Raw genomic sequence first — 22,205 nt, 5'->3', positions numbered from 1 at the left:
TACCTTGTCAATTGCTTCCTGCCTCCTATTTTATTTACAGGTTTGCTTTCTCACTAAGGGTAGTACCCCTCACTTGCTTGTTTCATCTTGTTGATCTCATCTCTCCCATTTCTCAGTGTCATTTTGCATCCTGATCTGTGACTTCCACACCGATTGCAACTGCTCCCGATGTAGTGTCTGAAAATTTTCTAGGTATACTCTGTTAGTCAGAACAAATTGACTCTTCTCTGAATATTTCTTTGTTAGTAGATCTTAGAAGTCAAGCATTTTGTAAGAGTCGCTTAGGTCTCAGATAAAGCCCAGTTTTCTGACAGCTGGTGTGATTACAGGAGTTGAGACTGCTAATCTCACATGATTAGGAGCCTGTAATACAGGCATATATAATAGAGGTTGAATGGAACAGAGGACTGTGGATCAGAAAATGCTACCTTTCCTTACACCAGGCAGGAAAATGTATCTTTCCCACTAAAACAATGAAATGGCCTTTTTCTTTTATAAATGTGTGTACTTACTTGCATGTATAGAAGTAAAGGAAAAGGTATGGTTTAATTAAAGTATGGTTGTTTTTCTATAGTCTAATATAAATGGTTTTGTACACTTTGAAATTAGTACAGTTTATTTACCAGAGATACAGTTGGAAACGGTGAATATAACTGTGTGCAAAAAATGCTTAGAAATGCTAGGCATGGCAAATGAAACCAAATCACCTAGAGCCCTGCTTTTAACGGAGAAATATATCAGTTCTTAACCCTTACTATAATTTGCAAATGCCATTGAAATCTAATGTGTATAATCTAGGGGAAAAAACCCAAACATCTTTTCTGATAAAGGCTTCCCTCTTAATTAATTAAAAAATTAAATCCAGGGGTGAACTAGAAATAGGAAATGCCAAATGCAGAAGACCTGCTCATTACTGCATATTCAGAAAAGTCATTTAATGTATATGATAAACATCAAAAGCAACAGGAAGAATAAATGGAACATTTTCATTGGAAAATAATATGCTACATGCATATGGAAATCTGGTTGATTCAGACTAAGCTGAATGTGTAACATCTGTAGCGACCAATCTTGAAAAGGCTTAAGAATGTGCTTGAATTTAAGTATGCAAATAGGAATTATTTGTAAGCTTAGAGCTGATTATTTCCTTAAATCTTTGCATAACCAGGGCCATAACTGGTTATCAAAGATAACCTGATTTGCAACATAAATAACACTTTATTTAAATAAATGAATATTAAGATGGATTTGAATTTGGTTTTGAGTTAAAAGATTTCTACAGTCTTCAGTTGCTAGTTCATATGTCACAGTATTTACTAAGCAAATTTTTATTTATATGCAACTATTTTAACCATAGTCATTTAACAATTAGCTGAACATTGAGGTTAGGGGTATTTCACTTAAAGGAGTATATGCTGGACTTCACGAAGAAAGATTTCACACATCTTCTTTCTAGGAGAAAAAAAAATGGATTTAATGTTTTGATTGTGGACTGAGAAAAAGATGTTAGAAAAGTAAGCGTATGTGGAATGTATCAGTGCCCTGCTATAGAAATATGCAACATAAAAAACAGAATTTTTTTTTCTCCTTTTGCCTTCTTATAGATGTTTCTCTTTTCTTGTAGAATTTTAAATCTTTGCTTCTGTCACACTTTCATGTACCCTAAATCTGTTGTGCAAACTGAATGGAAAACAGTATTGTGATTTGGAAATTAGTGCCACTTATTTCTCTCAGGTATGAAATGGCTACACAAGATATGTTGCACAGGAAAATCAGACTAAGATTCAGGCTAAAAATCCTAATCAGACTAAGGAAATGAATATTGTCATCATTAGGCCTTGAAGATTAGTCTTGCATGATCTGAAAGAGTATACAACATCAATAACTGCATATAAATTACAGAGAATTTTGAAGAAAAACTGTAGAGAAACTGTGCTGAGCATTTTATTTGATAGGTTCATAAATATTAAAATATTTTTGTATTTTAAATATAATATACACAGGATTTCACCAATATTTATGTAAGCAAAGTTTGTGGTGAGGCTTATTATATTCTAAGTTCTGCAGCTCACCTCAGCTTTTCTGGTGGAAGTGATTTCTTTCATCTGCTTAAAAATTATGAGTCTGACCTCAAAAGAATAACCAGAATTAATATAGAATACTGAAATTTTCTTTTCTTCATCTACTTTGTTAATGCTGAATTCTTTTCACGTGTCTCTCGAGACTTCTGTGTGCATTCAGGTCATGCTTTATTTGCTGAGATGAGGATATCACACACCCAAGACCTAAAGAGGAGCCACGTCGAAATCTAGTGCCTCCTTGGAAGACTGGGGGACACTACAGTGATTTGCCTTTAGGTCTCAGGTGTTGTGGCTCCGGTCCCTGAGAGAGCCAACTGTGAGAGTCAGAGGCCACCAGAGCTGTGCATCCTGGAGCCCCCTGGGTTTCCCTGGACAGCTGGCTAGCCCCACAGTGGCATGACGCCACCTGAAACCGCCCTTCTTTCATGGAGGTTCCCCATGGAGTTAGGGAGTATGAAGCATTGTCTTCCCCTGCTTCTCTGCCTGGTTCTTCCCTCCCTGTCTAGAAATCTCTTAAGCACAGAGAGAGGCCTTTGTGAGCCTTTTCTACAAAAATGGTTAGAAGCCCATGTGAAGGATCTTTCTGTGCACATTCCTATGAGGCAAACTGCAGACTGTTAACAATCTGAGCAGAGTGCTGCTAATAGGAAAATGTTATGGTAAGAGAGCTCTTTCATGTCCTGGTGCTGATTCCAACTTTGCACTCCTTTATCATCAAAAATGATACAGAGCATGCTCTGAAAAACTGCCAAAAATAAAACCCATAATGAACATGGTAATTCCAGTTCATTTGTGATGAATGAACACAAAGACGTGGTTTCCAATGCCAAAGCTCTGGACTGTGGTTGTGAGGCAGTTCTCTTCTGAAGTAATATTTATCATCACATTACCTCATCCCAGATGCTGCTTAAAGATCCAGGGTTTCACAGTTAATAAGGCAAAATTTTTAATATCATCATGTCTGTGTTTTGCAGGCTAGAACATTGAGTACTTGTTTTTGTTTTCCATAATGCTTGTTTGTCTCAATCAATGTGTGTTTCTGAGGAGACTGTCTTGTATATACCAGGACTGAATCCTGTTCCAACTAAAATTAATTCCAATGTAAGCACCTCTTATGAAGAATTGTGTTCTCTATGAAAGGAGAAAGAATGAACTTACCACTTAAAAATTCTGCTTATATAGTTGCAGTGCTTTCCCAGCTATGTATTCAATGAATTCACCACTCTTTGGATCTAAGTTGGAGGGAACTTTGATGGTGAAAGTAGGTGAAGTCAGAATATTCACCTCTACCACAGTTTCATTTTTACCAGAGGGATCCCCAGGTACCACCTAGAAGAGAACAAATCAGTACTTTAGACACTACAAACTAGTGCATATTTTCAGTTTTGTTTCTACCTACTGTGCCTACTGTCTTTAATGGGAAATTAAACAGAGCAATATTTTACATTTGTATGCTTTCTTGAAATTACTTTCTTCTTGAAAAGACAGTGGGTGTCTGAATTTTATTGTAGGTGGTGGGAAGAGCTGACACGGCACTGCAGGACCATATTAAAGAACTGCATCTTAATATTTGTACCAGGAACTACATCTATAAAGAGCTTCTGTTCTGCTAATGAAAACTTGCATGTGAGTCGTCCCACTAATTTCAAGACAAAGTTTGTGTGATTGAAATTACTCATTCCTGTGTGTTTTTCAAAACCAGACTGACTTCTGTAGGTTTTTTTTTCTAGAGCAGATAGCTTGGACTCAGTTGGGAAAGTGTCCTTAAATATTACCTGTCCCCTTGTTCCTGATTTTGTGCTTTTTTTGGTGGACTGCACAATTGTTTCATATAAAGTTCATGTAGTAATAGTAGTACATTGGATTTCTGAGTTGGAAGGGAGAATAAGGACTTGTCCTTCACCCAGCAAAATGGATTGTATTTACCTTGGATATATTCTTGTGTGTTAGATACAGTTAGTCATGATGTATTTATTGGAATATTGACAGATGCTGTTACAGATATGCAGCGTCCACTGCAATAATCTGCATAACATTTGCCACCTTTGAGCTTTGGGATATATAGGTACAGATATAGACATATAACTGGATATTCAGGGATCCAATAAGGATGTGTTACTGACCGGTACAGTGAAATTTATCTGTGAAGGTAATCTGAGGCCAGTCAAAGCTGCTAGTGTCAATTTATTCTTATAAGACAGTGATTCAGGTTAGCCTGTCAGCCATCCGTCAGACTAAAAGGATTTAAAGGAAAATAGTTTCTAATCTCTGGAGTTTGAGCTCATCAAGGGATTATCAAGCATACATCAATTCAAGATGAGTAGGAACTTTGTGTTGTAAAAACCAAACATTACACATGTACAAACATCCACAATCCCCAAGAGCATAACTATGAGCAATGCATAGGTCAAAGACAGCACTGTGCAGTAGCTCCCTTCAGCAGACAACCCTTACCTTAACTATATTGAAAATGTTTTCTGGTCCGATGGTCATATTGGATAACTCAGACACCCACCCAAATCTTTCTTTCATTTTGTTCAACAAGTAGGAAGTGTCTTCTGTATGACGCTGAACCACCTGGAGAATCTGCTCATACTGCTTCTCTGAGAGATTAACCAGTTTAAAGGCTTCATCAAACTTTATGTGCAGTTCGGGAACATTTGGGCAATCTGTTAGAAAAGACAGCCACCATGAAGCTTATAGGAATGTAATGTCTTGTACTTTTTCTTTTCTATCTGAAGTACAGAAAACTGTTAAATAGTCTAGCAAGGGGGTATGTTTTGGGTCGGTGTTTAAATAATACTTAAAAAGAGTAATTCTTGCTAACCTATTTTGGTAGATTTTGTTTAGGTTCATAATGACTAAATGGATTAGTTATCCCATTTGCTGTATTACAATGATTTACCAAGTACTTTAAGGTTTATATCATATGTCATGGCAATAGATTTTCTGTTATACTAAATAGGAATTGTAGATTTTACATATGGCACCTTCGTAATCTCCTTATACATTGTTGTGTTTTTTTTTTTTAATTGTTCGTATTCCATTGTCAATCCATCCCAAGTAGTGGGATGCAAGGCAGGGACTGGGGGAGCAAAGTCTTTCGCACTGTAAGAGAAGATCAGGTTTGAGAGCACTTGAGGAACATGAATATACATAGGTCCTGATGATGATGCATCCCAGAGTCCTGAGAGAATTGGTTGATGTAGTTGCCAAGCCACTCTCCATGATATTTGAGAAGTCATGGCAGTCAGGCAAAGTCCCTAGTGACTGGAAAAAGCAAAACGTTGTACCCCTTTTTAAAAAGCGTAGAAAGGAGGGCCCTAGGAACTACCGACTTGTCAGTCTCACCTCTGTGCCTGGGAAGATCATGGAACAGATCCTCCTAGAAGCTATGCTAAGGCACATGGAGGACAGGGAGGCGATTTGAGACAGCCAATGTGGCTTCCCCAAGGGCAAGTCCCACCTGACCAACCTAGTGGCCTTCTGCAATGGAGTGACTACCTCGGTGTATAAGGGAAGAGCTACAGATGTCGTCTGTCTGGACTTCTGTAAGGCCTTTGACATGGTCCCTCACAACATCCTTCTCTCTAAATTAGGGAGATATGGATTTGTAGATGTGGCACTTAGGGACATGGTTTAGTGGTGGACTTGGCAGTGTTGGGTTAACAGTTGGACTTGGTGATCTCTAAAGGTCTTTTCCAGCCTAAATGATTCTATGATTCCATGATCAGTGGACTGTTCATTGGATGATGAATTGGTTTGATGGTTGCATCCAGAGGGTAGTGGTCAACAGCTCGATGTCCAGATGGAGACTGGTGACAAGTGGTATCCCTCAGGGGTTTGTGTGGGGACCAGTACTGTTTAGTGGGATTGAGTGCACCCTCAGCAAGTTCGCAGATGACACCAAGCTGAGTGGTGTGGCTGACATGCCTGAGGGACAGGACACCATCCAGAGGAACCTGGACAAACTTGAGAAGTGAGCCTGTGTGAACGTTGTGAGGTTCATCAAGGCCAAGTGCAAGGTTCTGCACACAGGTCAGGGCAATCCCCAGTTTCAATACAGGCTGGGGGATGAAAGGCTTGAAGGCAGGCCTGCAGAGAAAGACTTGGGAGCACTGGTGGATAAAAAGCTGGACATGAGCCAGCAACACGCGCTTGCAGCTCAGGAGGCCAACCTCTGCTGGGCTGCATTGAAACAAGTGTGGCCAGTGGGTCGAGGGAGGTGATTCTGCTCTGCCCTGCTCTGGTGGGACCCCACTGCAGCGCTGCGTCTGGCTCTGGGGCCTCAGCACAAGAAAGACAGGGACCTGTTGGAGGGGGTCCAGAGGAGGGCCACAAAGATGATCAGTGGATTGGAACACTTCTCCTATGAAGACAGGCTTCTGTCTTCTGACAGAGCTGGCATTGTTCAGCCTGGGGAAGAGAAGGCTCCAGGGAGACCTTATTGTGGCCTTTCAGTACTTTAAGGGGGCTAATAAGAAGGAGGGGGACAGGCACTTCAGTAGGGCCTGTTGCAATAGGACAAGGGGTAATGGTTTTAAACTAAAACAGGGTAGATTTAGACAATATAAGGAAGACATTTTTTGCATTATGGTGGTGAAACACTGGAAGAGGTTTCCCAGAGAGGTGGTAGATGCCCCATATCTGGAAACGTTCAAGGTCAGGCTGGATGAGGCTCTGAGCAACTTGATCAAGTTGAAGATGGCCCTGCTTATTGCAGGTGGGGTTGCATTAGATCAGGGGTCCTCCAACTACGGCCTGCGGGCCGGATACGGCCCCCCAGGGTCCTCAATCCGGCCCCCGGTATTTACAGAACCCCCCCGCCGGGGGTTGGGGGGGAAACCAAGCAGCCGCAGATGGCTGCCTGCCACTGCATCCGTGTGCCGGCCCCCTGGTTAAAAAGTTTGAGGACCCCTGCACTAGATGATCTTTAAAGATGCCTTCCAACCTGAACCAGTCTATGATTCTATCGTACAGCTTATTATAAGAAAGCTTGTATATTACTATTCCTGTTGAGTGTTAAGGCCTAATATTTACCTAACAATAGCTAGATATTAGTATGTGACTAGTATCATCTGCCATGAATTCAGAACTGAAGTGTGCTGTGGTTTTTTCTTTACTAAAATACAGATTTTTAAAAAGGACCTATTTAACCGATACAAAAATTATTGTGGAAAAGTAAAATTTATTTCCTGTCAAATAAGAATGTCAAAGGACACCCTCAGGCTGATAGTACAGTAACCACAGATACTAACTGGTGTCCGTGATACAGATTTGTAGACACATACTTTTACTGAGATGGAAGTGGTCTAGTGTTCTTTTCAAAATGTGTCATTGGATCATTAGTATTTGCTACACTGGAGATATTCTGAAGACACAGGTTTAAGCATATTCTGTGGCTTTTAAGACTTAAATAATTCTGGAAATACAGATGTGCTATGCTGCAGTGGGAGTCGTGAGAGCAGTTCTAGGTCATGCAGTACAAATGTTTTTTTCCAGGTGTCCATGGAAGGTGCATGCCAAAGCTTTTCCATCTCCTTATATACTGACAAGCAGTCCCCTTTTTTGTCTTTAATATCAGCCTTGTTTGCTGACACGGTTCAGCAAAGAGTAATTATAGGATCTTCAGTGCTTGCTTCCTTGCGAGGAGCTGAATGCTATTTGATGTTACATCTGGTTGACTGCAGGAGAAGCAAGAGTCAGGAGTTTGAGCTTCTCCTCATTTTCTGTTCAGCACTTCTGCACCCAGGCAAGATCGATTACTGCCTGACCTCTTGCTTCTCTGCAGGATGGCAACTCTAACAAAATATATAGTTATTTTGTTAGAGAGTGTACAACTTTTTGCACCACCAGTGGTATGTTAACAACTGAGTTATACTGACACTCTGTGGAGACAGTGGGGAAAGGTAATTGAAATCATCTGGAATGAGGAAGAGTGTATCCGTAGTTACAGTAAAACCTCTGTGACTCAATGTTAATTCCAAAAATATGGAAACAGCGCAGTAGAAAATGACAACCTAAAAATCTACAAACTGCTGATCAATTCATTAAAGAGAAAAATAATTGGAAAATGTCTATTTACCATGCAAAAGATTGTCTTGACATTTCTGACATCTCTCATGAAACTGTGGGCATCCAGAGGAGTTCTCTCGAAGCTCCCTGCACTGAGGTCTCTGGCGCCCTGACACAATTTTTGAGAACATGCCTCTTCTGTCAGGATCTAGAATGAAGTCACAGTATTTTTAGACTGTCATTAAGCTTAGGGTCTTGATAAATGTACATTTGTTACCTACTGTGTGTGCTAGAATATAATTTCTTGCCCTTAATCTGAAATGACTGACATAATTTCCGTGCTCACCCTCCTCCCACCCCCCCAAAAAAACCCCAACAACAAACCAAACAACTAAAAAAAAGAAAAAAGGAATAAAATATTACAAAGTAGAAGTCAGGAGAAGATACAAAGAAGATACAAAGAAGATGTTTTCTTCCAAGGAATTCATGCCACTATAGTATATTCCCTTATAAAGGCATAGTAGCGTATTCCCCACAACAGCCAAACAATTTTTAATATTATTACATGTTACTTCTACAACATGCAAGTTCTGGTAAGATCTCTTTGACCCTTAGTAGTCAAAATGTTTCATAATCACATACAGCTAGATAAGAGCCCATTACCAAAGCTTTTTTCTGAGGTCACATGGGTCATGATACAGGAAAAATTTAAAAATGCTACTGAAGAATCACTTAACTTTACCTGCCACTCAGAGTTATGGCATGTGCTTACTGTGATCTCCTTATAGACAGGCACCAGCATGTATTTGGATGATGCTTCTTTTTCTGTTTGTGCTAGTAAAATATGAAGGATAAGGCTTTTCTGTACTCTAAAAATTGATTATGATTTTTTTCCTCCATTGAGAGTTATCACCTGAAACCAATCTTATGCCCAGATTTTTTCTGGTCATTGGAAAACATGATGGCTGGTTTGTATTTGATTGGCACACCACATTGCTGCGGTAGCCTGGAATAGGGCTTGCAGCTGTCTGACTGAGTTTAGTGTGATTTGGAAAGGGCAGGGATATGACTTGACATGTCACAGAACTACCCTAATTTTTTAGAATTGGTGACATGTCAATAGGATATGATATAAATCATATCGTGACAAATGCTGAGATCAGACCTGTCAGTCAGCCTTTTAAAAACCTGCATCCATCATGAATTCAAGCACTTCTGAGGAACTGCAAATTCTTCGAGAATTGCTGTGGAAATCAGGCTATGTAGAACCCGTAAGTCCCCCTGTGACATTTCTTTGAGATTTCTAGGTGATCTGTACCTTTATATTTAACTGATGAAGTTATCCTCTGCCCATGCCTGTTTAACCAAGAAAGCCTCCAGAGCTTCAACACAGTATCTCACACTAACATACTGCGAACTGAATCATTACCCATAGTTTAGCAATCCCAAGGGATCTGATGTCATTGACAGTGCAGTTGATTTTCATTTTCTAACACTTGCCTTTGGCTTGTTCTGGCACATCTCTTCTACTATCTCTGTATTCATCAAATGCTTCAGTAATCACCTCACTGACACCTTCAAACACCGTCTTACTGAAATCAAAAACTGTCTGTAAGAAACCAGGTATATTCCAGCCTTTCTGTGAGCCATTATTTCTGGTGATGTCCTCAGGTAAAGCTGTCATGCTGGGGGACTCATTCAAGTCCAGATCAGACATGAAATACATTTGAAAAGACTGGTCAAATTCTCTTTGCATCTGCTTGAAAAATATGATACTTCTGTTAAATACTGAGCCCATATCTGATAATAATTGTCTAAATAAATCTTCCATTTTTTCTAGCTGGGTATCCTCTTTCTCAGGCTTTTCATTAAATTGGATGTCTTTTTCTTGATCCTCATGAAAAGTAAAAATGAGCGGAGGTATTTTCCTCAAAAAATCTTCAACCTGTGTATAAGAAGGAGATAGATCAGCTGCCTGACAAGTTAACAGTTTTTCATCGCTCAAGGAAGTGGTTCCAATTTTTATCTTTCAAATACCCATAGAAACAGTGCCCTCTTAATAACTGCAAACTCACCATATTCTCCAAAGTAATTTAAGACACTAGACTCTAAAGAATGAAAGTATGTTCAGTCTAAATCATTAGCTCTAAATCAGATCTGGAGTAAAAGTGTTGCCAGTTGGCCTTTAATCTGTGGAGGCTTGAAGTTAGTATTGGCGTTTGGGTTTCTTCCAACAAACAATTTGGACTTTATCTTGGAAACATTTCCGTGGTACTTATGCACAGTGTAGGGAACAGAAGGCAATTGTTCTCTCTGTGATCTGTAAACACCCTGTCCTCTCTCACCAACAGCCAAGTCCTTACATCCTTGTGCAAATGGAAACCCATTAAAATCAATGCAACAGTGGTTCCGGGTCCATGGCTTGATGATGGAAGAGGTCAAGTGTTGACTCTGCTTTAGAGAGTTCCCACTCCCTGGGTCTCAGCCACTGGTTCCCTGCTTTGTGCTTTAACGCACCACCTTTGCCTGAGCAGATGCAGTGGCGTGTGGAGCCACGCTTCATGGCATTAGCAAAATGGTAAAGGTTTTGAAGCACCCTGCCAAACTCACAGAAGATAGAGACAGAGATAGAGATGGAGATGGAGATGGAGAGAGAGAGGGAGAGATACACATATACATGCGCATATAAATATACATATGCATATACATATAGTTTTTTTTCTTTTGATTCGATCAGCTGCTTGAGCTGACCACTAGTGCAGTTCAGAGGGAAGGTGAATTGTGAAACAGCCCTGCAGGAACAGCCTAAGCCCCTATTGCCCCTACTGCCTGTGTATCATCAGCCACAGCTATCACCCTTGTCCTCTTTTTTTAAAATGATTCAGGTCACAACACATTTCTTACTTTGATTGCTTCAAAAAACCCATATAGCTCAGTGAGGAAGTAACCAAGAGGGTCAAAGACAGTGACAGTGCAGTATATAACTTCTACTGCAAGAATTTCAACCTGATATCCACAGACTCTTGAAAGGCCAAGAGATACACTTGAGGTATCCATGAAAGTTATCTAAAAAGCCAAAAGTATCACCAATAGTCTTAAATTTAATATCTTCCACATTTTTACCTGAATAATTTTAAGAATATGCACAAATGTTTAAACACCTTTGCTCTAAAGCTTGTCACTTCTGAAACACACAAGTTACTGTGTTTTTGCAGTGCCTGGGGATGTGAAAGCTAGGTAATCTGACTGAAATTTCAGTAGCAGTAATTGTGCGGTTTTGGTTGTTAAGCTGCACTTAAAGCATACGGCCAAATAAAAAATGTTATTACAATTTTAAAAATCTTGTAATAATAATAATGTCCCAGCCAGGGAAGCACATTTTCTTTCTTGTAGAATTAAAGGGGTCTCCTTTGCTGACAGTTTCCTTTATTAAAAATCAGTTGAACATTTTAAAGCTATTTTGTTACTCGAGAGTAGATTTAAAATAAAATAAACATTGGAAAGAATGATGTTGTACAAGGAGGTGATTTTTTTCCCATGGAATTTTGCTAACTATATCTACACTTTTAATTCTGCTGATTTTCAGATAGACCATATTCTGTGTGATATTCTTCACACACAGTTATTGAGCATCTTAATGCAAATCCTGCTGTGAGAGACAACACTGTGTATGTTGAGTAACTCTGTTGGAGTCAGGGGAATAATCAGTGTCCATGTAGTCACACCAGGTGCAACTGAACACATTTTGGCTCAGTGTTCAATGAATATAATTGTATATAATCTCTGTCATAAAACTTCACAGTTATTTGCAGACCCTCCAAATCAAATTAATTTTAATAACCTGATATAATTGGCAGATCTGGTATTGAGAAAATAAAATGTGCTCTCTCTAAAACTATTAGGTGAATTCAAGAGTATTTCCAAGACACAAAATCTTTTCCTACCTTTCTTCTAAATGTTGAAAACCCGTGTTTGCAAGTTGTATAATATCTCATGCAGGTACTTTCTAAACAAGATTCACATTCATCCCATAAATTTTTCAAGGATATGTGACATTGTCTTTCTTCTTCTTCTAGTCTTGCTTTTACTTCATCCATAAGTTGCAAGGCTTGCTAAGTAAGAAAAAAGATTCAGTTGAGGGCAATTTTCAGATTAATATTCTAAATACTTATCCTGGCATTGATCACTCATTTGGACTATTATGGTTTCTTTTTGTTGCTAGTCCCTAACCATTAAGTTGTCTTCTCAGCTGCAGTCACATATGGAGGGAACTGAAAATTGAAAAACTTTTCTTACAGGGTTTTTCTGATGTTGTTCTCTCAAAGGGCACAGTCTACAAAACCAGATGTGTCTCTACAGTCTACCTGGATCTTTTAGGTTTTGAAAATAAAACACACACCTGTCTGTGAAAGATGCATTCATCCTCTCACAAGGTCATGTGCTCAACTGGTATCATTTTTTCTCCATACAACATTTGCAGTATTCATCTGTTCCACAAACAGCCCTTTTTTGTAGCTTTGCTCTGTTCTTCAAGGGTGTGATATTTCAAGAGGCTAGGTCCTTACCATACATAAATTCTTCCTTTAATGCAGAAATAAGTAAAAGTATAGCAATTTCTCTGGAATTATACTAATCAAAAGACTCAAGTAAGGGGCTTTCTTCCTGCTTCTGTGGAAGTGTGAGGCACTCCTTCCACACTGAAGGGAATCAAGACACATTTTACAATGTTGCTTCTATTTACTGTATCATTGTTTATCAGGTAGAGCACAAAGCTGAGCAGATCAGAAGCAGCTTTTTAGAGCAGATTTGGCAATGGAAAGGCAGAAAGACTTCCTATTGAAGTAGGTTGCACATCATTAATTTTTTTTTTTTCAGGCACAACGTATTTTAATAGTTTATGTTTCCAAACAATGTTCCAAGTTGTTGCTGTGTATGACAGAAACCTTTTATTTGGTCAGTCTTACTCCTTTCTGGCAGCATTTCAATAGGGAAGCAGCTCACAGTAAAGAAAACTTCTGTCAGAATGTGCTGGGTAGAGACAGTAACTGTGGTCTTCATAGCCTATGTTTAATTATTTTCTGATCTAATACATTTATTCAGTGTTTTATGAACTCTAGCTGTGGGTGTAAGTTCTGCGTAAATGAAATCATCCAGTAAAAGCTAAAAACAGCACAGATCATGGCAGTGTACTGGTGTTCCTAAAGATGTTAGAAAGCTATCAGGTACTTTTGGGCTTGCTGATACAAATAGTTTAAACTACCTACCAGATGCTGGGGCAAGAGGGAAATTTTCTTCAACTTAATTTAAAGCAATAGTTAGAATCTTTGTACTTTTTAAAATATACAGTAATGTCTAGTTCTCAGGATCATCTGAGCAGATGGCTCTGAGCTAGGCATTGCACTAGGACACTTGAAATTCCCATGATCCCCTGTATTTTCTCTACAGCACATTATCATTTGTGGCTTTGATATTTTCCTGAAGGCCTGATGTTTGCAAAGCAAGCTGGGAACCATCTTGTAGCCTGAGGTGTGTGAAGACATGCAGGGCAGGACTGCTGGACATTCTGCACAGAACACCTTTATACAGTTGCCTTTGTGTGAATTCAGCGAAGCAGGAGATTTCTAGACATAAGCAGTAAGTGTGATGCTTTATTCAACACACTGCTGTTGCAGCAGCTCTGGCTTCTGGATGTTAGAAAACTCGGGTTCTCTCACCAAAGTAGTGTTTGAGTCCACACACAGCATGCTGTCTCTTTTTACTGCAGAACTTCTGTATCTGCACATGATGGTCACCATCAGCTTGACTATGCCTAGGCTGCTGCTGGTTACCTCCCAATTGCAGAATAAAATGAGAGCTTAGGTCTCAAGATAACATGTTTTATCTTGCAACCAGGGCGGCCTAGGAGAAGGTGACTTGCTAACTAGTGGTTACTCAGCTGTATTTTGTCTAGTGCTCACACTTCCAGTTTCATTGTAGAAATAGCTTAGACATTCAGCCACAGGGGAAAATTAACAGTATGCCACTCAGTTAGAAAGCTGTATTTCTGAGGAAGGATGGAAAGTCTTCACCTCTAGCTTTCAAAAGAACCGTGCAATTTGGAAGAGGCACCAGTGAGGCAGGTGGTGCTCTTGGTCAGTGCTTTATTCCAGCGCAGTCTGAAAGCTTCCCTCAGGGTTGAAACCTCAGTCTGCCAGAGTCCTGCCAGCGGGCAAGCTCTTTCCTAAGAAATTGGTAAATATGAACTGATGTTTTAACTTCTGAAATATGGACATCCAGGTTCCTGATAGGCTAGTAAAGGATGCCTGTTGGCCCAGCTCCTGCTTCCAGGAGACAGGCAGTGAGAACCTCTTTAGAGATGCCAGGAGAGTTTTCTTCTGCTAGGAAAGAAAGGGACAGAAGCAGATTTCCTATCAGTCCTGTGACTACATAAAGAGATGCATGCTGCTTAGTGTACATACAGTGTGGTTTTCACCTTTCCCAGAAAAAGGGAGACACCAAGGGATCCCTTCTGGGTTGCTTATTGGCCTAAGCACAATGGCATGCTGTACTACTTTCAGGAGACTATGCTAAATCTGTGCACAACCTGCCTCATCTGTAATTAAAAATACCCACAACTTAACAAAAATACAAACAAAAACCCCAAAACCCCAGATGCACTTGTTACCTGTTTTTCTTCACTGCTCTTCTTCAAGGTTTTCATCAGATTTATGTGCTTATCTTCATTTCTTTCCATCATAATTTTCATCTGCTTAATACCAATCAAAGCTTTCTTTACTTCTTCATCTACATACTTCTCTCCAACATCAGATAATACTAAAAAAAAAGCCAAATTATACAGTGACTTAATCAGATTTTAACACTATCACAAATTGTCATGCATTGATGATGAAGGAGAATGAAACAGCTCTATGTTTCCCTACAGTTGCGGAGCCAAATCTTGAGATAATGAATGCTGAATAACAGAGCCAAGACAATTTCATCAGATAAGAATCCGTCCCAGAGCCTTTGCCAGTGATCATCTGTGTGCAACTCAGGCTATACATTCAGCTGTCCCCCAGAACAGTTGAGGCTGGAAAGCATCTCTGGAGATCATTGAGTTCAACGCCTCTGCTCAAAGCAGGGTCAACTAGAGCAGGTTGCTCAGCAGGTTGCTACAACTGAGCAGGTATGCTCAGTATTCATAAAAATACTATCTCTAGGCTTTCTGTGAAGTAATGACCATAGAGTTTTGTTGAAAGCCCAGGTTGGCCCACACATTGCACCTTGAAGCTCTGCATGCTTGCCTTTCCTTTGTCTGTATTTATTCCCTTTGCAGAAATACCTTGAAATATCACTGGAGCTATACAAAACAAGTAAAGAATATATCACTCTGACACTGCCAAAAGCACATGTCAGTCATTTCTTCCTTTATGCCTTTCTTCCCCTCCCCTAACTGTGTTTGTTACAGTAATATTATTAATGTAGACTGAAACAAAGGAATATTTCATGGCTGATCCTCTTGGGATTCCTATTCACAAAATTTGAAAGTGAGTATAAGCAGAATGGCTGGGTTTTTTTCTAAATTAAGTAATTTTACTTCAATTATTTGTAATAACCATCTTTTCCAACAAAGTATATAATTGTAGAATAAACATTTTCAAAGATTATATAAACAAAATTATTCAAAACCTGTTGAATTGAATTTTGGGTTCAGTTTATATTCCAATGATTTATGAGGAACAAAATCACCTATAAAAATGCTGTAAATACTTTTTTGTAAGGGGATGCTTAACTGTTAATCCCTTTACTTTCTCATCCTGTTTTTTTTTTAATCTCCCCATTGTATGTGTGTGTATGCATGTAGTCATATGATGGTTTTTGAGCTCCACACATGAAAGTGGATCCTCTTGATGCCAGTGAGTGTGGAAGTCAAAATGCACCAGGAGACTGGAGACCTGTACCCAGGGGCTTCGCACACTTTTGGTAAGAAAATGCTACTTACCTTTCAGGTTTTCCTGGAGATTCATTTCTTCCTGCCTTGTTGGTGCACACTGATGACCATTCAGCCATAGCACGTATATTATAAATAACCAAGAGGACTTCATGTTCTTTCTGTTAAAGAAGCAGGTCAGTGCAGTTAAAGTAAGCATCTTCATGATGCTCAAATGCCTAGGTGTAATGTTTACTAAGTATTACAAAAGTTTCCATTAATTTTTACTTAAACTATGGTTTCGGAGATCAGTAACATGCACCTAAATGCTACTGTTAGTGAAAACATAAGTAAGAAGCTTGATCTCATTTTTCATCATCTATTCAGACCAACTAGATTAATTCCACTGAGTTTGCACAGTGTTGTAACAGAATCAGGACATAGATATATATATAAAACCAAAAGCTTATGCAGCTCAGTTGTCCCTTTTCTACCTTGTGAAACACACTAATTACTGGTCTCACACTATGTTCTTAGTTCATTCTATAAATGCATCCATGCTAAACGTTATTGCAAAACTTAAAAAGGGGAATTTCTAGAATGTTGTTCCCTTCTTCATCTCCAAACATGCAATTCCTTTCATTGTCCTTCAGGATAATAGTTAATGTAGCAGACACAATAATAGGCGTGCCAAGCAATTGGCAATTAGATCAGTTTTGTAAGCAAACACATCAGCAGTTGAAAGAAAGTCCTACAAAATAAGGGGAGGAAATGCCATTTGCTTTATTTCCATCTCAAGAGCAGTTAGAGGAGAAAAGTGTATTTTTAAAAAAACATGCAACTACACTTTATAGTTATCATTTGATTAAGTGAACACAGTATTTAAATGCCGCCTTCTTAGGCAGTATAGCCTTCTTGGAGATGCAGCCATCAGCTGCAAGTGCGAATGTAAATTAAGAGCCTAGATGTATTTATAGCCTGGATTTACTTGTTATAGTTACTTGCATATTGTACCTTTACATTTAAAGCGAAAGACCAATTAAATTTGCAAAGAAATACAAATACATTACCAAAGAAAAGTAAAAAAACCCAACATATTTACCATTAATACCGAAACACCTCCTCTGCAAAATTGCTCCCTGCGTCAGGAAGGGGTCGGGCTGTGTTCTGATCTAATTGCTGGGAGTGTCAGGGATTTTTCCATGTTCTACTTATCTGATGAGAAGGTACTTAATCCTATTAACGGGACATGTTGTCATTAGGCTGGAGAATTTTGCGTGGATAGGACTTCATGCTCATCTCTGTGGTCAAAACCACTAGGGGGAGTGTTGGGCAGAATTGCATAATTTAATGTAATTTGGATCCGTTATTTTTCTGTAGTTGGTAGCTTTTTATCTTACTAGCTCTTCCATTGTCTTGCTTTTTACCTTAGGAGACATCTGCAGCTTATGTTCTTAGTGAAATTGTTACCATTAGTTTGGCTAAAAATAGCTTCATTTAATCTCTTCAGCATAGTTTTAGTTTGCTATAAAAAACACTGGATTACATAATGGCCTTCATATACCTTCTGAAGATACAGAAATCAGAAAAAAAAAAAAAGGAATCCAGCTACAGGCTAGCATATGAGTAGAATCTGAAATGAGATAAGCATTTTGTACATCATTATACTTGCTCATGTTTTAGGGATTTACCCTCTTAATGATTTTCTTCAGTTAATCCATGTGTCTGAAATATGTCTGGGACTTGACCTGCATTAAGTTTTGCATTCTTTGAAGTAAGATACTGAAATACTAACAGATGCTTGATATAAAATATGGACAAGTATTGTTAGCAAATCATATCCCACCTTGTGATGTTCAGCAAAAATACCGCCTTGAATTCAAAGAGGAGACAGGGAAAACAGGTGCCTGTAGCTCACGGTCTGTAAAAGCAGTTTTAAAACATCCTTTTTTTTTTTTTTTTTTGTTTACCTCATTGTTCATAAAAGCCAATTGATGATTGATGGTTAAAATCTAGTAGATTAATGCTGCTTAGGCAAGAGATTTGAGGTTTTATTTTTAAACATGTTATCAGGAAGAGTGGAGAACACGTTAGCTCTAATGTGAACAGCAAGTCCTCAACTTGCATTAAAAATTAAGATAGCTCCACTCATTTTCTGAAAATGATGGATGGGAGGGGAATATATATTTTGGTTTAGTATATACATATTGCTGGCTCACTTAAATGCTGGCTCATTTGACCAAGACTCATCACTATTCAAAACCTTTCAAGTTCTCTTTTGTGGCAATAGCAAGCAGGCACCCACCCCTGCAGACTTTGCAGTCCCCTGGCCAGACTGTTTGTTAAGCACCCCTGGGGCTTGGGCTGAAGTAAAAGGGGCAGTCTCCCTGGGCCCCGTGCTTGGCTCAGGATAGAGAGTAAATGGAAAATACAATTGCACAAAGAAAGACGATCTATTACAGACACTTGTGAAATGTGTGTTACTAGCCTACACATGTAACGAATCCTAACACACTTTAATCTTTCACTACCAGAGTTTGCCCCCTCATTTTTGGCATTTTTCTTTGCTAATACTCATTTACTAGCAGTAGTTACTGCTGGCCTTTCTGGACCTGACTCAATATAGAGCAAGCTTTACTCAATCCAGAGCAAAAAGGGCAATTTCAACACATCACCCACAGTTCACAAGAATTTGCAAGAAAGCAAGCGGCCCCAGCCACGCAGGGAGGGAGAGCAGCACTCCTGCCCCAGGGTGGAGACACTGGAGGCTGCCTCTGGCACAGATACCACTGCTTGTTTTCAGAACTACCTGTCTTCTGAAGGTCTCTGGGCAGCGACCTCTGGTCAAATATGCTCTTGCACCTTGCAAAGCCAGTCTTTAAGGAAAATCTGTACTGAAGCGAATGCTGAGACATGGAGTCTGGGGGGTGTGAGGCTCCTTTTCTCAATTCAGTTGATTTTGAAAATTGCAAAGTGTATGGCATTGTCTTAGATGTCGATCCTCACACTCTATTGTAACCACTATGCAACCACATGGAAATACACATTACTATATATAACTATTTCTTATTACAAAACCACCAAATCCTAGTTCTTTGCTCTCATGTTATTTCATATATATCTAATGGCTGAAAGAGTAGGTCTAAGGAACCTAAGGACAAAATTGTCTAGAGCTAGTATGCCTATTAAAGTTAATCTTGAGCTTAAACTTAACCTTGAAATGCACTTAAGAACCCAACACTCTGTTCCTGAAAGGCAGTTACTAGTCGTGCTGTCTATGGAAATAATTTCCTCTCTCATCTTTTTTTGAATTTAATTAAAAATCTTACCAATTATACCTTCAGGTTTCATATGAGATATCCACTCTCTTTTCTTTTAACATTCCAAATCTGATTTGCAGTGACGCATTATGGAGATCTCCAATTATTCTCTCAGCTGCCATGCTCAACAGTTCCCTCTTAATATTTTATTTTCCTCTGAATTTGATTGCTTCAATCAGCAATAGTATGCCGAGTCATGACATTGTGCTGACACATTCATCTTTTCACAGATTCAGTGCTCAATGAGGCTGTTGAAAATTATAAGGCACTCTTCTATTATTGAATCATTTTGGAGACAATCTGAAGAAACTAATGTGAGCAAATTGTAGAAAGTGTCTTTTTCCCTACCCCAACTGTTATTCCAGTACTGCTATATCTTAATTGAAATTAATATGTATATATTGGAACAAATTAAGGAAATATCTTGAAAGTTAATTTCAGTAAAAAGAGGCTTTTTGGAAGATACTGATAAATTGAAACTTAAATAATCGTAATTATACAGATAGACACTGGGCTTGAACCAGGCTGAACTTAAGCAATGAGAGTTGTAGCCGCTTTGTGGAGTTTCCCTCTGTCTTGTTGGATGACCTCCACAAATGTATAACATTTTTTCACAATGTACTGTAACTTCTCCCTTTTTGTTGATCCATTCCACCTGGCAGGATTAAGCATCAAGAAATATGCTGAAATGGAATTTCCTGTGTTATACATCAGCTGTAGGATTTTGTTCCAGTTATATATTTACACAATTATTTTGCTGTTTGGAAGAGTTGTTTCCAACTATGTATTTTCACATTTCTTTCTGAGCTAGGCCAGTCATGTAATGATCAGGCTAAAAATACCTGTACATACTAGAGGCTCTATGAGTCATGCAAAGTGCTACATATTGACATTAAATCTCTTGATACTTGTATGAAATAGTCCTCAGTTCTACAAAATCTTAATTAGCTTTATTTGTAAACACACCATTAGTTCCACTGCTTTCAACTGAAATTAAATCCTAGTGGGGGTTTATGGTGTAATTACGTAGCTAATCTAAAGCATGCACAAAACTTTGCTGACAGTTGGTATGGGGTTTAAGGCTATAAAACTGAACTTCTGTTGTGTGAACTTTTTGTTTTGTTTTTAATCCTTCCTAGTACTTCAGGAACCCCTGAGTGGTTTCTGCTTTCTCTTGTATTTCAAAGGCTCTTGGAGCCCTCCTTTAGTTTGTATTCACTCTGTCTTTGAGCTCTACCTGAGTAGCTGAAGTTAGGAATGGAGGCTCCTTCTTTTGTCCAGAGAGAGTGGCAAGCTCCTGAGATGCTCTCAGCCATTCTGGATGGCCTCAGACTAAGGAGCTGAGGCTACCCTAAAGTGGGTAGCTAGAGTTAGTCTAATTTGTAGATCTTGCAAAAATACCAGCTCAGTACCCAAAAGTAGCATGCCAGGATACCAAAGTTCATGCGCCTTGCAGCTCAGAGTCAGGTTGATGCAATTAGCCGGTCTGGAGGAGGGTCAGGCAATGCCAGGTCAGGACTCTGCACTGTGCTCAGCACAAACGTGAAACCAACTGGAGGCATGAAATCAGCCTGCGTAACTGAGAGCATCACACTTAAGATTTAACGTGGCTTTATTTGGAACTATTAAGCTACAGCTTTTGAGGTTAGCAGTACCATCTTCACAAGGCTTAATGTGCTTTAAAATATATGTGCCTTTTCTGATTTCTTTCTGCTTGTCTACCTATGGAAGCTCAGGAGGACTATTAGGGGTGGAAAAAATGTTCCACTTCACTGCTGAAGTGTTTTTTTTTTCCCCAAGGGCTTTGACATAAAGTTCTAAATACCAGCCCCAGCAGTAACCCGACAACTGTTGTTCACAGGGGCATGGAAAGTTTCTTCACACCTTATCCAGAGATGTTGCAGAGGGGACCTATTGTGATACTGAGCACCATATTTGGGAAGACACATCTATAATATAAAGAAATTTAATTCATTATAAGGAACAGAATTGAAACCTTAGAATTAAATGTAAGACAATACAAAGCTGACACCTAAAAATTATGTAGCCATCTTCAGAATTTGTGCCTGGGATATCAGCTGACTATTGAACTTGGAGTAGCACTGTTACTGATGTTATGTTATCAGCAGGAGATATCAAAGTCAGTGCAAGGATAACAAAATGAGTTAGAAACAATTTATTATAAAGCTATGAAGCAAACCTGCATGGTACAGTTACACAAACAGATATCAGGAAGCATTTAATATTAAAATGCTGAAGTTTTGAACCAGATGTTCTGCAAGGATTTAGTTTCAAGTTTCCCTAGGAACATTAAAACAAAAAAGTTTTATTGCATGCAGACATGTAATATATCAGCTTTCAGCCTGCAACTGAAAGGAACAGGGTTCCTTGTGTGTATTCATCTGGTTTGCTTAAGCATATCTTCATCATTCAGCTCTGTATCAGCTGGTTAAAAGAGTGGCTGCTTATTGGAAACAACTCTGGAGTTTAATGAAATTAAGGTGACTGAATTATCAGTCTGTGAGGTGCTGAACAACTCTTGAAGATGCTGCTAACTGCCCTAATCTGTTGCTTTCTTGAAAAGCGGTTGAAGGAATTCAGGATAGGGCCTTGATAATATTTGATGAGGAAACTGGAAATTGCTTTGCTGGGGAATAATCCTCTGGCTTGTAACTTGGCCTCTGGCTTCTGCTGCATTTAAAGTGGAACCTGTTCAAGTGCCTGTGGGACAGCAAGCCCAAAGAGGGATTTCTGAAGATGTCTTCCTCAGTAGCCTATGATAGGACACAGTCCCCTTGCTTGCAGTAGCACGAAAGTGGAGGAAGTAAAGCTGGAATGCTGTCTGAAGCTTACTTTTTTTCCATTTCGAATATTAGGGAC

General features: G+C 39.1%; 1 protein-coding gene across 1 annotated transcript; it reads right to left on the bottom strand.

The window, feature by feature from the left end:
• Positions 1-918: 918 nt before the first annotated feature.
• CLUL1 (clusterin like 1) lies at positions 919-17,207 on the bottom strand. Its single transcript, XM_037380919.1, has 9 exons — positions 17,108-17,207; positions 16,078-16,187; positions 14,761-14,909; positions 12,041-12,208; positions 9,597-10,041; positions 8,167-8,304; positions 4,536-4,750; positions 3,240-3,410; positions 919-1,452 (listed from the first exon to the last, which is right to left on the bottom strand). Exons 2-8 carry the CDS (start codon positions 16,178-16,180, stop codon positions 3,243-3,245), a joined length of 1,386 nt encoding a protein of 461 aa, XP_037236816.1. The 5' UTR covers positions 16,181-16,187; positions 17,108-17,207; the 3' UTR covers positions 919-1,452; positions 3,240-3,242.
• Between the last annotated feature and the right edge of the window lie 4,998 nt (positions 17,208-22,205).

This window comes from Falco rusticolus, chromosome 3, assembly GCF_015220075.1.
Source record: "Falco rusticolus isolate bFalRus1 chromosome 3, bFalRus1.pri, whole genome shotgun sequence".
NCBI classification, from domain to species: Eukaryota; Metazoa; Chordata; class Aves; order Falconiformes; family Falconidae; genus Falco; species Falco rusticolus.
This window is presented reverse-complemented; position numbering and strand designations above follow the sequence as displayed.